General features: G+C 41.6%; 1 protein-coding gene across 1 annotated transcript in view; it reads left to right on the top strand.

Annotated features, from left to right (window-relative positions):
* STAC (SH3 and cysteine rich domain) overlaps positions 1-12,933 on the top strand; it is a 104,255-nt gene that overhangs the window by 67,866 nt on the left and 23,456 nt on the right. The window contains exons 6-8 of the mRNA XM_059077392.2: positions 682-760; positions 8,478-8,542; positions 9,866-9,954. Coding sequence (XP_058933375.1) covers positions 682-760; positions 8,478-8,542; positions 9,866-9,954 — 233 coding nt within the window. The remainder of the gene's footprint in view (positions 1-681; positions 761-8,477; positions 8,543-9,865; positions 9,955-12,933) is intronic.

Genomic DNA, 12,933 nt, shown 5'->3' with positions numbered 1-12,933 from the left:
TTCAGATTCCTATCTGAAAAATAGGCCTATCAGCGGATTATAGTGAAGCATAAATGAGATGATTCATATAAAGTATGTAAAAACAGCACGTGATAGATGATTGGTAACAATTAGCTATTTAGAGTGCTGCTTTATTATTGTTGTTGTTATTTCTGTAACCTAAATTATAACTATGACTTCTCTTATACACAAGAAAGGGCAGAATTTGTTATTACAAAAGCAATTACTTTTCGCAGCAATGGAAACAGCATTTAACTGATACCTAAGTAATGCATCCCTCAGTAGAGCATCTTGTTCTCTATAATTAATATTTAACACTCACCTAGAAAGAGCTGTACTTCTACTGACCATTTTAAGTGACAGGATGTGGGCAGGAATTCTGATTTCTCTCTGTCGTCTCTTCCTGGGAAGTAACCTAACTGTGGCCTGTGCATATAGGCACTCATTCACCTGTCATGTGCCAACCCCAGAGCCTGCTCTGGACACTGGGAGGGAGGGACAGTGCCCGTAAGAGAGCACACAGCCTCTCTGAAGTTAACCAAACAGACAGAAGAGCAATGATGCGATTCTTAAGACAGTGTCTTGTAAATTCCACCTTAGCTCTTCTACTGGTATCACAATCTCTGCTCCGTCGGCCCCTGAAATGACATTGCTCATTCCACGCTGTTCCCTCTTTTCAAGATTTCAGATCTTGTGGAGGTTCCTGAAGAGGCTGACGGGCCAGCAGGCGTGTATGGCCTACGGAAGCGCAGCAACAGCGGTAAGTGGGGGGCTTGGGGATCTAGCACCGCCCAGCACAAATGGGAATCACATCCGTCATCCAGGTCAGCAGGCAGGCACACCTGACTTCCAGGCCCCTCTCTCTGCCAGCTCTGGAATTCAATCCGGGCAAGTGTTTGATATTCTGGAGGGAAGCCGGGCATAATCACTGGTGGATTTCAGTGATCTGACTATAACATTCCCTAAGTTCTGTCTTCTGAGTTCTCATGCTGTAAGGACATAAAGGTCCTTCCAGGCCTTTCTGTTAACACGTCACTTCCCCCACTGACCTACACTGGATAACAAAGCATCCCAGAGAGAACCGCTCCATGCTACACCGAAGTACTCCAGGTAAGGGGTGGTGCCAGGGAGTGTGGGCCTCACCTTGGCTCCTCCCCAGCAGAAATAACTAAGACTCAAAAACTGATCTGCACAGTCTAGCCAGACTTTCTTTATTAATATCGTTTAGTTTGCTAATAGCGTAAGCCCTTCTTATAATAATTTCTAGAATACTTACTAGATGCTAACTATATGCTATTGCTTGCTAACATTGAGAAAGAACCTCCTCTTAAACCAGCACCTTATGCCTGAATCTTGATGAGCCTCTTGATGTCAACAACTACTTAATTTCCACTCATTTATCCAAAAACTATTTATGAAGTATTTACTACCAGCAGCAAAACTACATAAGTCACAAAGCTGTCCTCGGGTCACTCATAACCCAGCACGGTTGCAGGTCTTGACCTGCGTTGTTACCTTGGGCTGAATGCATTCTCCTGGCAGAAGTTATCCCTCGAAGCTCTAATACCCTCAGGTGAAGCACAGGGATGCACCACCTTGGACAGATTTTCCACTTGACTAGATGTCCCTGCCATTTCCAGACTGGAAGCAGGACTTCTACATCAAATACCCCATAGCTGCTTTGTCAGCTGCTGTCTTACAAGGTGTCACTTCACTTCCCTAGCTCTAGGAATCCATTCATTCTCTTCTCTAGTTAGGATGGGGCCTCCGTGGTTCCCTCAGGCAGCGCCCCATGACCCTCCTTTCTAAATAAGCGTCAGCGTCCATTAGGACCCCCTTTGCCAAGGCCACCCACAGCTGCTAAAGCACACTGCTAGGGTAAGAAGTCTTTGGCATCACATGGGGAAAACACTACTTTCAGATCAGTGCAGACATCCGTCAAGCACTTAGCAGTGCCATTAGAAAGACAAATCAGAGAGTGCCAGCTGCCAGAGGACCTCGTGGCAGAGCAGTAACCCTGCAGGACCTCCCAGCCCACTTCTGTCCAGCATTGCGGATCCAGCAACTGAATTTGGTGAGCAACCCTGGAGTTTGTCAGTATCTTAGGACCAAACTCACCAGAGGCTGGAATGTAAGCCAAAGCTGCATTTCAGTGCTGCAAGTCTGTCACCTGTTCTGTCCCCTGAGTGTGAGTTCTGCCTGCCTTCTTCCCCTGACGCTTCTCATCAAATCGCAGGGGGCATCCTCATCATTAATTGCAGTGGACATATTTGGTCCTTGGCCCTTCCTTGCTGCGGAGGTAGATGCTGGACTTCACTTAGTGATCACGTGGTCTTCAAGAGACCTAGCCTCTCTCTGCTTCAGTCACCTCACCTCTAAAATGAGGATAATAATAACACAAATCCATAGGGTGTTGTGATCTTTAAATGAGATTAACAAAGGTAAATACTATCTATACACTGATGACTCTAAAACTTCATTCCTAGCATTAGGCCTCTTTGCTGCCTCTGGATGCCTGTAGCCTACTGGAAACGGCCATCTGAATGGAGAACAGGCATCTTTAAGTTAACACACCCAAATGGACTCTTGATTCCCTCACTCACCCCCCACCCACGACTGCCAAAACCAGCTCTTCCTCAGTTGTTCCTGCTCAGTTGTAGGAATGCCATTTATTTATTTATTTATTTATTTATTTATTTATTTATTTATTTATCTTGTGGTACGCGGGCCTCTCACTGTTGTGGCCTCTCCCGTTGCGGAGCACAGGCTCCGGACTCAGACCCAGCGGCCATGGCTCACGGGCCCAGCTGCTCCGCGGCACGTGGGATCTTCCCGGACCGGGACACGAACCCGCATCCCCTGCATCGGCAGGCGGACTCTCAACCACTGCACCACCAGGGAAGCCCCAAGGGAACACCATTTTACTAGATGATCAGGCCAAGACTTTTGGCATCAGCGTTGACACCCTTCTTCTCACACCTCTTATCCAATCTGTTGGCAGATCTTATCTGCTGCTCTTCAAAATCACACCCAGCATGGGCCCACATCTTCCCTCTCTGCCTCCACCATCCTGGTCCAGCTTTATGGATGCTGTCACCCATTCCTCAGTAGCTGAGGTCTCTTTTTGCCCTGGGGATTTCTTTACTCAAAAATGGTCTTCTTAGGGTTTTATAATGTGAACAGCTGTATTTAGAGATCATCAGTATGAAGCACCATTGCTATTAATGAAGTCATCGTCAGGTCATGAAGTGTCAGAGATGCAGCCTAGAGCCTCACTAATCCACATGTGGCCCACGGACCAGCGGTCTGGGCAGAACTTGAGAGCCCGTTAGAAATGCAGAATCTCAGGCTGCCCCAGACCTGAAAAATCAGAATTTCCATATGGACCTGTGTTCATATGCTTGTTAACGTTTGAGAAGCCAGATTAGAGGCCATTTAGTCTAACCCCTCTCCTCCAATATACACACACAAACAGGGACACACAGACATATACACGCAACAAATGCTGGATAGATAAGGAAATTGAGACGTGGAGTAATACACTGAAGGACACAAAGTTGATGATTTGCTGTCTCATGTTAAGGGGAATTTTCACAGTCTTATTCAAAGAAATCTGTTGAAAGAACTTAGCAAGTGATAAACTTCTAAAAAGCTTTGGAGATCTATTAACTAACTATTCCTTTGATCAGCAGTAGCTTTCTTCACGTGCACTCTTAGAAGCAAGAGGGATTAATTATGCATCAGTTTGCTTCAAAACTTGTTCCTTTGATTTGGATTTAATGCTCTGTCCATGTAGTTTGAGAAACAACATAGAGAAAACACCCTGCTTATATAGTCCAAGTTCCCACTCGTCTTCTCACATTTTTGGCAAGGAGAGCTTCCGGTTCTGCTTTACCTGTTTCATGTATGTTCTAAAATGTACATAGGGCACACAGGTATTATTTCTGCCAGCCAGATGTTATGTCAAAATCCTTGAGAAATATTTCCCAGGCCACCTCAGAAGAAGGTACAATTCATACTCATGTCTTTAGTGCTAAGAGTGCAGTTTCTGCTTTCTCTCTTATATTATAAAAGCTCTTGGGCAGGTCTGAGTGTTTCTGGTGGTTGTTTTCAACACTATTCCTGGGTGCATCAGAAATATACATGGGCAAATTTGTTGGTCTTCACCTTTGGCTTAACTGCCAGAAACTCCACTGGAAGCAAGGTCATGAGCAGAGAGAGAAGCATCTATCTAATACATAGACTCAAAATGACAAAAACTCAAGGAGAAATTGACAGAACTATTAGGAAATTGGCATCGCGCTTCATAATGAGATATTTTAACACTCCTCTCAGTCACTGGCAAACAAAAAGATTCAGTACAGACATGGAGGATCTGAGGACACACTTGACAATCCGAATCTAATTGACTTTAAAAGGATGCTCCAAAAGAATATATATCTGAATCACTTGGCTGTACACCTGAAACTAACACAATATTGTAAACAAACTATACTTCAATTAAAAAATGAGATAATAAAAAATAAATTAAAATTAAATGGACACTCCATCTAACAAATGGGAAATTCACATTCTTCTTAAGAATGTATGGAACTATTATAAAAATGACTGACTCTTCCCTGACAGTCCAGCGGTTAAGACTCTGCACTTCCACTGCAGGGGCATGGGTTCAATCCCTAGTCAGGGAACTAAGATCCAGTATGCCACACATTGCAGCAAAAAAATAAATAAAATTGCTCACCTACTGGACCATACTGCAAGCTTCACACATTTCACAGAATTAATATGATACAGAACACATCTTTCTGACTACAATGCAAACAAGATAGAAATCAATATTCAAAATATAACTAGGAAAACCCATACTTTAGGAAATTAAAAACATTTTTAAAAAGCTCATATGTCAAAAAAAGAAGTCATAATGAAAATTGAAATATATTTTAAACTGAATAATAATGAAAACACTACCTATCACAACTTGTGGGATGCAGCTAAAATTGTGCATAGAGTATTTAGTGCTAAAATTATTCCACTAAAAAATAAAAGCTGAAAAATAATAATCTAAGCATCATATTCAAGAATTCAGAAAAAGAAATAGAACAAACCCAAAGAATGCAGAAGGAAGGCATTAATAAAGACAAGAGAAGACATTATTAAATGACACAGGTAGGTCAATAAATTCTAGAACAGTTCTTTTAAAAAAATAAAATTTACAATCACTAATAATTTTTTAAGAATAAGAGAGAGAGAGATGAAACAAAAAGTAATTAAAAAGGAGGAATGTAACAGAGGTTGACAAGAAAGAATCTTATAACCAACTTCACACCAATACATTTAAAACTTTTTAAATGGACAGATGTCAAGAAACTTATCAATGACCGAAGTCTGACTCAAGAGGAAACAGAAATACGTAGAGAACTTGACTTTGCTTCCAGTTATGGTGGAAACACTCAATATTTTAAGATTTTGCACAACAAAAATACCAGGCCCAGACAACTTTATCCCAGACAACTTTATAAATAAACTCTACCAAACAATTTTTTAAATAAATTTATTTTATTTATTTATTTTTATTTGGCCGCTTTGGGTCTTCGTTGCTGCATGCAGGCTTTCTCTAGTTGCGGCGAGCGGGGGCTACTCTTCGTTGCGGTGCACGGGCTTCTCATTGTGGTGGCTTCTCTTGATTCAGAGCACAGGCTCTAGGCACGCAGGCGTCAGTAGTTGTGGCATGCGGGCTCAGTACTTGTGGCTCACTGGCTCTAGAGCACAGTCTCAGTAGTTGTGGTGCACGGGCTTAGTTGCTCTGCAGCATGTGGGATCTTCCCAGACAAGGGCTCAAACCCGTGTCCCCTGCATTGGCAGGCGGATCCCTAACCACTGCACCACCAGAGAAGTCCCTCCTTAAATGTTAGGTAGAGGGACTTACCTGCGCCACAACTACTAAGCTGGAGCTCTAGAGCAGCGAGCCACAACTACTGAAGACGGCGCGCCTAGAGCCAGTGCTCGGCAACAAAGAGAAGCCACCACAATGAGAAGCCCGCACACGGTGACGAAGAGTAGCCCTCGCTCACCACAACTAGAGAAAGCCTGCACGCAGCAATGAAGACCCAACGCAGCCAAAAATAAACAAATAAATAAATAAATTTATTTTAAAAAAACATTTGAGGAAGGTAAAATTTTCAGATTACATAAGCTCTTTCAGGACAACAGGAGGTGCACAGGATGGGCAGCAGCATTCTCTAACTTAATTTATGGGACTGGTATAATACTGACCTCAAAATCAAAGGAAGACAGCCTAAGACAAAATCGCTGGGTAGTCCCCCTCGTGAATATGGATGCAGAAATCTGCAACAAAATCATCTTAGTGCACTGAATCCAATAATGCATTTTAGAAAAGCAGTGCATAATTACCAAGTTGAACTTATTCTGGGGATGCAAATGTGAGTCAATGTCAAATAGCTGATAATGTAACTTGTACCTGACCAGGTTAAAGAAGAAAAAGCAAATCATCATCTTGAGGCAGACATGGGACTCCCAGGACTGCAAAGTAAAAAATAAAAACAATATAGAAAAGGAAAAGAGGAGAGCTCTTTGGGGACTAGCAAAAACTAAAGATTCATTTTGCGTCTGTAACATTAGAAAATATGCTTGTGTAATGGACATAGATTTCGAGTGTGTCCATGGGTGAAATCAACAGTCAAATTATTTTTAATGAAATGAATTAAAAGTACCAAACATAAAAGATGTCTGATACATTTTTTTGGTAAAATAGTTACCTTTCTTTATGCCTTTTCCCTCAAATCAAAGTCTTAGAAATAGCCAGAAGGAATGAGTATTTTTAAAAATCTTTTTTTTTTTTTTGGCAGTGTTCCAGTTCTGTTTGCAACCATATAGCTGAAAACACATTGGGAGTCACTTCAAATAATTTTCAGCATAGTTCACAAAATGATACACATTTTTGTGATGGCTAATGGATAGTCAATGAAAAGCTAAAATGATGTGAAATTACAAAATTATAAAATCAGTCAAACTGAATATTGCATATGTACCTTATGTAGTCCCCCTTTTAGATCAATCAAGAACTTTCTAAGATGCTCTTCCCATGTTTCCATTCAAACATTCAGTGTTGTTTAAATGTATCCAGTTTTATACTTATGGAATCAGATTATGCCAAGATTTCAGGTAATCACTTAAAACCAGAGAAAAGCGTTGCTCATCTCTACTCTTTTTAAACCGGGAAGTTGCATAGCCAAATATTGAGGCAGACAAGGCCCTTCATTTTCTATTTTCCTACAAAGCTCAGTGCCTCCAGTGACCGCATATTGGCTTCCTAGGGATAATGGAATTGCACCCACAGGCTCTGGAACTATAAACCATGGGCAACAGGTGTTTGCTAAGCATCAGTACATTTACAGGGGCTCTTGTTCTGAAGTGTGTTTTCTACATCACAGTTATTGAGTCCATTTTAAGGACAGTGGAGATTGTCGATGCACGAAATGAAAGAGGGTACAGAGTCTTCTGTGGTATGTTTCTCTTCCTCTGCTGGTATCCTTGATCCTCTGAAAGAGGACCAAAGGGAAGACTAATGTGTTATTTTTGAATGTCAAATCATCTAAAAGGTAGATTAATTTCAACACTACAACCCTATTGTATAGACTCAGAAACACTTGCTACCTTTTATTTTTATTTAAGGAGGATACATGATGTTGGTCTCTGAGATAATTGTGACTGATTGAACTAGCTACGGCAGAGCCCCCCATACCCATCAGGGACCTCCCACAGCTGTGTGTGTGGACAGTGAAAATGCCTGCCCATTGTAAGAAGGCTTTTTCTTCAGCAAAGGCCACAGAGTGGCTGCTTAAATGCAAAAGGCAGAGAATTATGTATTCTAAGAACAAACTAAAGGAGAAACCTCTATTTAATTTTCTTTCTCAACAGCAGCCCCAATGCATTGACAATAAGAGATTGAGAAAGTATTTTGAAGTTTAAAAGTAAAGCTTTACTCTGCAAATAGAATGTAGAAATCACTTAGAAACTAGAGTCAAGATATTGAATAGAGATCATAGAATCTGATATTTGAAAAACTGAATTCAAATACAATTAAATTGGGCCATACCTCACCTACCATCCACTTAACAAATGATTTGATACATTTAACAAAGATTAATGACATGGTTTCTGCTCCTGAGAAGAACTCTGCCAAATGAGACCAAGCAGTGCAGGAGGATGTGTGCTGGCCTGGAGGCCTGTACGAAGGTGTGGGCGTGCAGAGAGGGTGGTGCAGGAGGCTCAAGGGAGACGGGGAGCATCACGTGGAAGATGACAGGAGAGCTGGGTCACTGAGGATGAGGAGAAGGCGGGGAGAGCTCAAGTCGAAGGTATAGCGCTGGGAGTAAATAAAGCTACATCTTTCAAGCATGTTTCCAAAACATGGTGACTGGATTCATAAAGCTCCTGCTTTTTCTCGTCTCTTTCAGTGTTCACGTATCCCGAAAATGGCACTGACGATTTCAGAGACCAAGCAAAGAACATAAACCACCAGGTATTCATGGATGTCTTGGAAAACAGACCAGACACGGTCCTTAGATCATTCTGTAGGTCACCACCCAAGTGGGTCATGAAATTGATTTAGGAGGGCCCAGACCAGCATTTTTAGAGAATAATGTAGCATAAGGTACATAGCATAGACAGTATTAAGCAAAACAAATACTACAGTGCATCCAGGGTACAAAGGATAAGCATTATACTGTATGCTTTTGTTTCTATTATGTATGTCACATACAAGTTGATATATGCTCTACAGTGTGTTAATTATATAATTATGTAATATGACTATTTTAAAGTACATAAGTATATATTTATTACATTTTATGTTAATTTACATATGCAATTAGAATAGAATAATATTTCATAAAGTACTTGAGCTTTGGATAGCAGAGTGAATCACAGATAAAAAGAATGTAGCTGTGTACAACTTTTGTTTATGTTTTCTATATATGGCATATATTTATTATATTATGCATTTAAATATATTACATATATATTGTATACATATATAATGTTACAACATACAATATCTGTTACATATTATATAATTTTAAATTATGTATGTTATAAAGCATAAACATTTATATAGGATTAACATTTATGTAGTTAATAATAATAGCTAATGTTTACACAATACCTGTAAGACTCTTGTATACTGTACAAATTGGGGACACAATGGAATCGACCTCACAGGGCTGTTGTGAGTTTTGAGTATGCTAATCCATGTACCATAATACCTGGCACACAGTAAGCCATCAAAAATGGTAGCTTTTATCATCATTACTGCAAAGTTTCATAGCCAGTAGATGGTGATACCATAACATAAATTAAATCACTCTCATGCCCAAATCTGTAATTTTCCCACAACATGAATGAACGAATTTCTGGATGAATATACCCAGATCCCTTTGATATGCTAGACACAAAATTGTAGGCTAACTGAAAAAAAGTCCATTTTAGGAAATGGAAGTTGTTTACTACTATTCACATGTCTCCTGTCTATAGAGAGAATATTCTCTTGCCTGGGCCCACCTTTCATGAACAACTATATCAAAGAAAAAAATTGATTTGAAGAAAATTGCAGTATTTCTGACAAAGAGTTCTACGTAAATGTTTTCAAATAGTTTGTGGTGAAATCAAACTCAGCCAAGAAATTAAAAATAAATCTATGTTTGGAACAAAGTATTTAATAACAGGTATTTTAACACTTAAGATCCATACACTGGAATTACATTTAACTTCTCCATTTCCTGTTTTCTTTCTTCTCTCCATTTCTTCCTCCTTCCTTCTCTCACTTCTCTTTTATTTTCTCTTTCAGGGACATCTTTCTAAAGACCAATTACAGATGAACACCTATGTTGCCTTGTACAAATTTACACCACAAGAGAATGAAGATCTGGAAATGAGGTAAAAATGTTTTTAAAGGAAAAAAAGAATGAAAGAAAAATTTTAAGTCAGTATCGTTCCATGTGAAAAAATATAATTCAATCTGCGCTACCTCCAAATGTCTTAGAGCAACGATTGTCAAATGTTAGTGTGCAGGGCTGGTTAGCACAGATCGCTGGACCTTATCCCGGGAGTTTGTGACTCAGCACGTCTGGGGTGGGGCTTGAGAATCTGCATTTCTAACTGGTCTGCAAGTGGTGCTGATGCTGCTGGTCCAGGGACCACACTTTAAGAGGCGCGGTTAGGGCTTCCCTGGTGGCGCAGTGGTTGAGAGTCCGCCTGCCGATGCAGGGGACACGGGTTCGTTCCCTGGTCTGGGAAGGTCCCACATGCCGCGGAGCGGCTGGGCCCGTGAGCCATGGCCGCTGAGCCTGTGCGTCCGGAGCCTGTGCTCCGCAACGAGAGAGGCCACAAGGCCACAACAGTGCGAGGCCCGCGTACCACAAAAAAAAAAAAAAAAAAAGAAAGAAAAAAGAAACACGGTTAGCACATCGTCGCCAGAGCTGCTGCTGAGAGTTTTCATGAAGGTTGAGCAACAGATGTGGGGTCTAATAGGGAACCAGAAATGTATTAACACTGATCGACCAATCAAATTAAAACTCTTTGTTCACCCTGCTGGAGACTGGCAGCTCCCCCTGGCTCCTACCTGGAGCTTCTTCTGTTTCAGGAACCACCCCACTTCGTGGTAACTGAAACGGGAGGAACAGGTGAGCCTCGGGGCCCTCGTGAGGTCTTTGTCTGGACCACAGTCTCTTCGCATTTCAGGGGTAGTGTGACTGGAGTCAGTCCTGTGTTCACACCCTACTTGCTGTGTGACCTTAAGCAGTGTCTGAACATCTCATTACGCTGGTTTCCTTACTTATAAGCGAATAATAATGACCTTTTCCCCTTAAGGCACGTGTGAGGGTGAAATGAATACGGTTCCTAAAACATACAGCACCGTCATGGTAAACACTCAGGATCTGGTAGTCAGTAAGGTGTTTGCAATGTCATGTTCACTGGCTTATCTCAAAGAAAAGAACTCACTCCTTCACTCCATTTATGACTCAAAACACAAGTAATCTCGGGAGAAGGCTTTGGTGTTTTCCAGTCCTAGAGTAGGATACAAGGGGCTGCTTTTGTAGCCACATGGGCCCTTAGAGATGGGTTCTTTCCTCTTCTGAAGAGCATGGACAGAGAAATTGGCACGGAAGACCACTTAAATGTCAGAGTATTAGGGAAATAGCATCCATTTTTATGGCGGATTCCACTTGTCCGAATGCCACGTAGGTCAAGTTATCAGTCACCGATCATCCCTGAAGATGGCTCTGGAGCGCCTTGTCTCCATCCAGGAGCTCTTTGAACGTTTCCGCATCTCAGGTCTGTGCCATTTGCCCGGCATGGTCCCTCTGGCTTTTGCCTGAATATAGTTCCTCCTCAGTGAAATCAGCCTTCTCTTCCACTTTCCACAAAGCCCCTTAAAAGGAGAGAGCTACCAAAAACCTCCATTTAGACCCTGTTTCCCAGGTCCCATATGCCACCGGGGTCAACGTTGGCAGCTCAGCTCCCCCTTCTGGTGCAACACCCAGTGGGACTCCGTAGCAGATGTGGGTGTCCTGCAGGAGTCTGGGAACTCCCCCGCTCACACCCAAGGTCAGTTTTCAGTATTCGTCTGTGGTCTGCTTCCAGTTGATTCTTGGACCTTTCCAGGGCAGAGTTCAGGCCTAGTTCCTAACTCCTTAGATTCCTTCAGACAATTAGGTTATTGTACATCTGAATGTTCTCCATCCTTAAGGAAGAATCACCACGCTGAACTCACTGGCTGGAGTTGTAAACATTACTTAAACAGCCTGGCTTAGGTACAGCAGGATGATATGGCATTTGTCAGGTGAAGCCCTATTCCATCAAAGATACAGCAAATTCTGCTAGGCAGAGCCTGCCTAGAATTCATCGCTGAGGTGGTGCCTTACCCTCAACTGACAGTCCACATTATCTATCTGCTGATGAAGACAAGGGTGACTTGTATTTACTTTGCAATAAATAGTATACTGGGTCCTTCTTGAGATTATCATTTGGGTGTCTAAAATTTAAAGTTTAACAACTCCCCTTTATGCAGATCCCACAATTTTGTATTAGAAGATTGTTCTTGAAGTCATCAGATGGAAAAAATAACTCCAGAGAAATCTAGACTATAATTGGGGTGCTGAGGAGTAAAGTCTAGCTGCCTGGCGGTGGTTGTAAGTTTTTGTGCTTAGGTTAGTCAGTTACAGGCCTTTAAAAGTCAAGTTGTCTGGTCACGAATCAAATGTTTACAGTCTGCTTCGAGGCAAACTAAGACTGTTCACTCCCAGAAGTGAAATGTCTGTGTTACATAGACTGCAAGATTGGAGTGATAAATCATACTCATTTTTTTTTTTGCAAAGAGATTGTAGGTTCCCATTTTAAAAGCCAAGCTCTTGATTTAGAATGTGTAAGGCAATGCATCAGGGATTTAGTATCATTCCTTGAATGAACTGGGGCTTTGTGAATTATCTTTTTCTCCTTAAACCATGTGGTAGAAAAAAATCCTTCTAACAAAATACATTCTCATCTCTATTTTCTGACAATAGGGCACCTTACCTAACTTCCTGAACCTCTGTTTCCTCATCTTGAAAATAGTGATAATAAGCCCTGCCCTTGTAGGATGGCTGTGATTAAATAAGATAACATAGTAGGAGCTTCATAATATAGGTTCCAGTCAGCTCTGTTCATACTCCAGAGGTAGATGCTTCCTCTTCAGACTTAAGAAGTGAGAGAGAAAGAATGACATACGACATGGATTCACCGTATGTTTAGGAATAAAGAGTGTGGGCATCACTTGACCTGGACGTAAGCCCTAGCCAAGCCATTCACGTAGCTGTGTGACCCCCATGAAGCCTCAGAAAGTTCCACAAGCCATCTGAGCCTCTGCTTCTACACTTG

The sequence above is a fragment of the Kogia breviceps genome, chromosome 10, assembly GCF_026419965.1.
Source record: "Kogia breviceps isolate mKogBre1 chromosome 10, mKogBre1 haplotype 1, whole genome shotgun sequence".
Taxonomy (NCBI): Eukaryota; Metazoa; Chordata; class Mammalia; order Artiodactyla; family Physeteridae; genus Kogia; species Kogia breviceps.
This window is presented reverse-complemented; position numbering and strand designations above follow the sequence as displayed.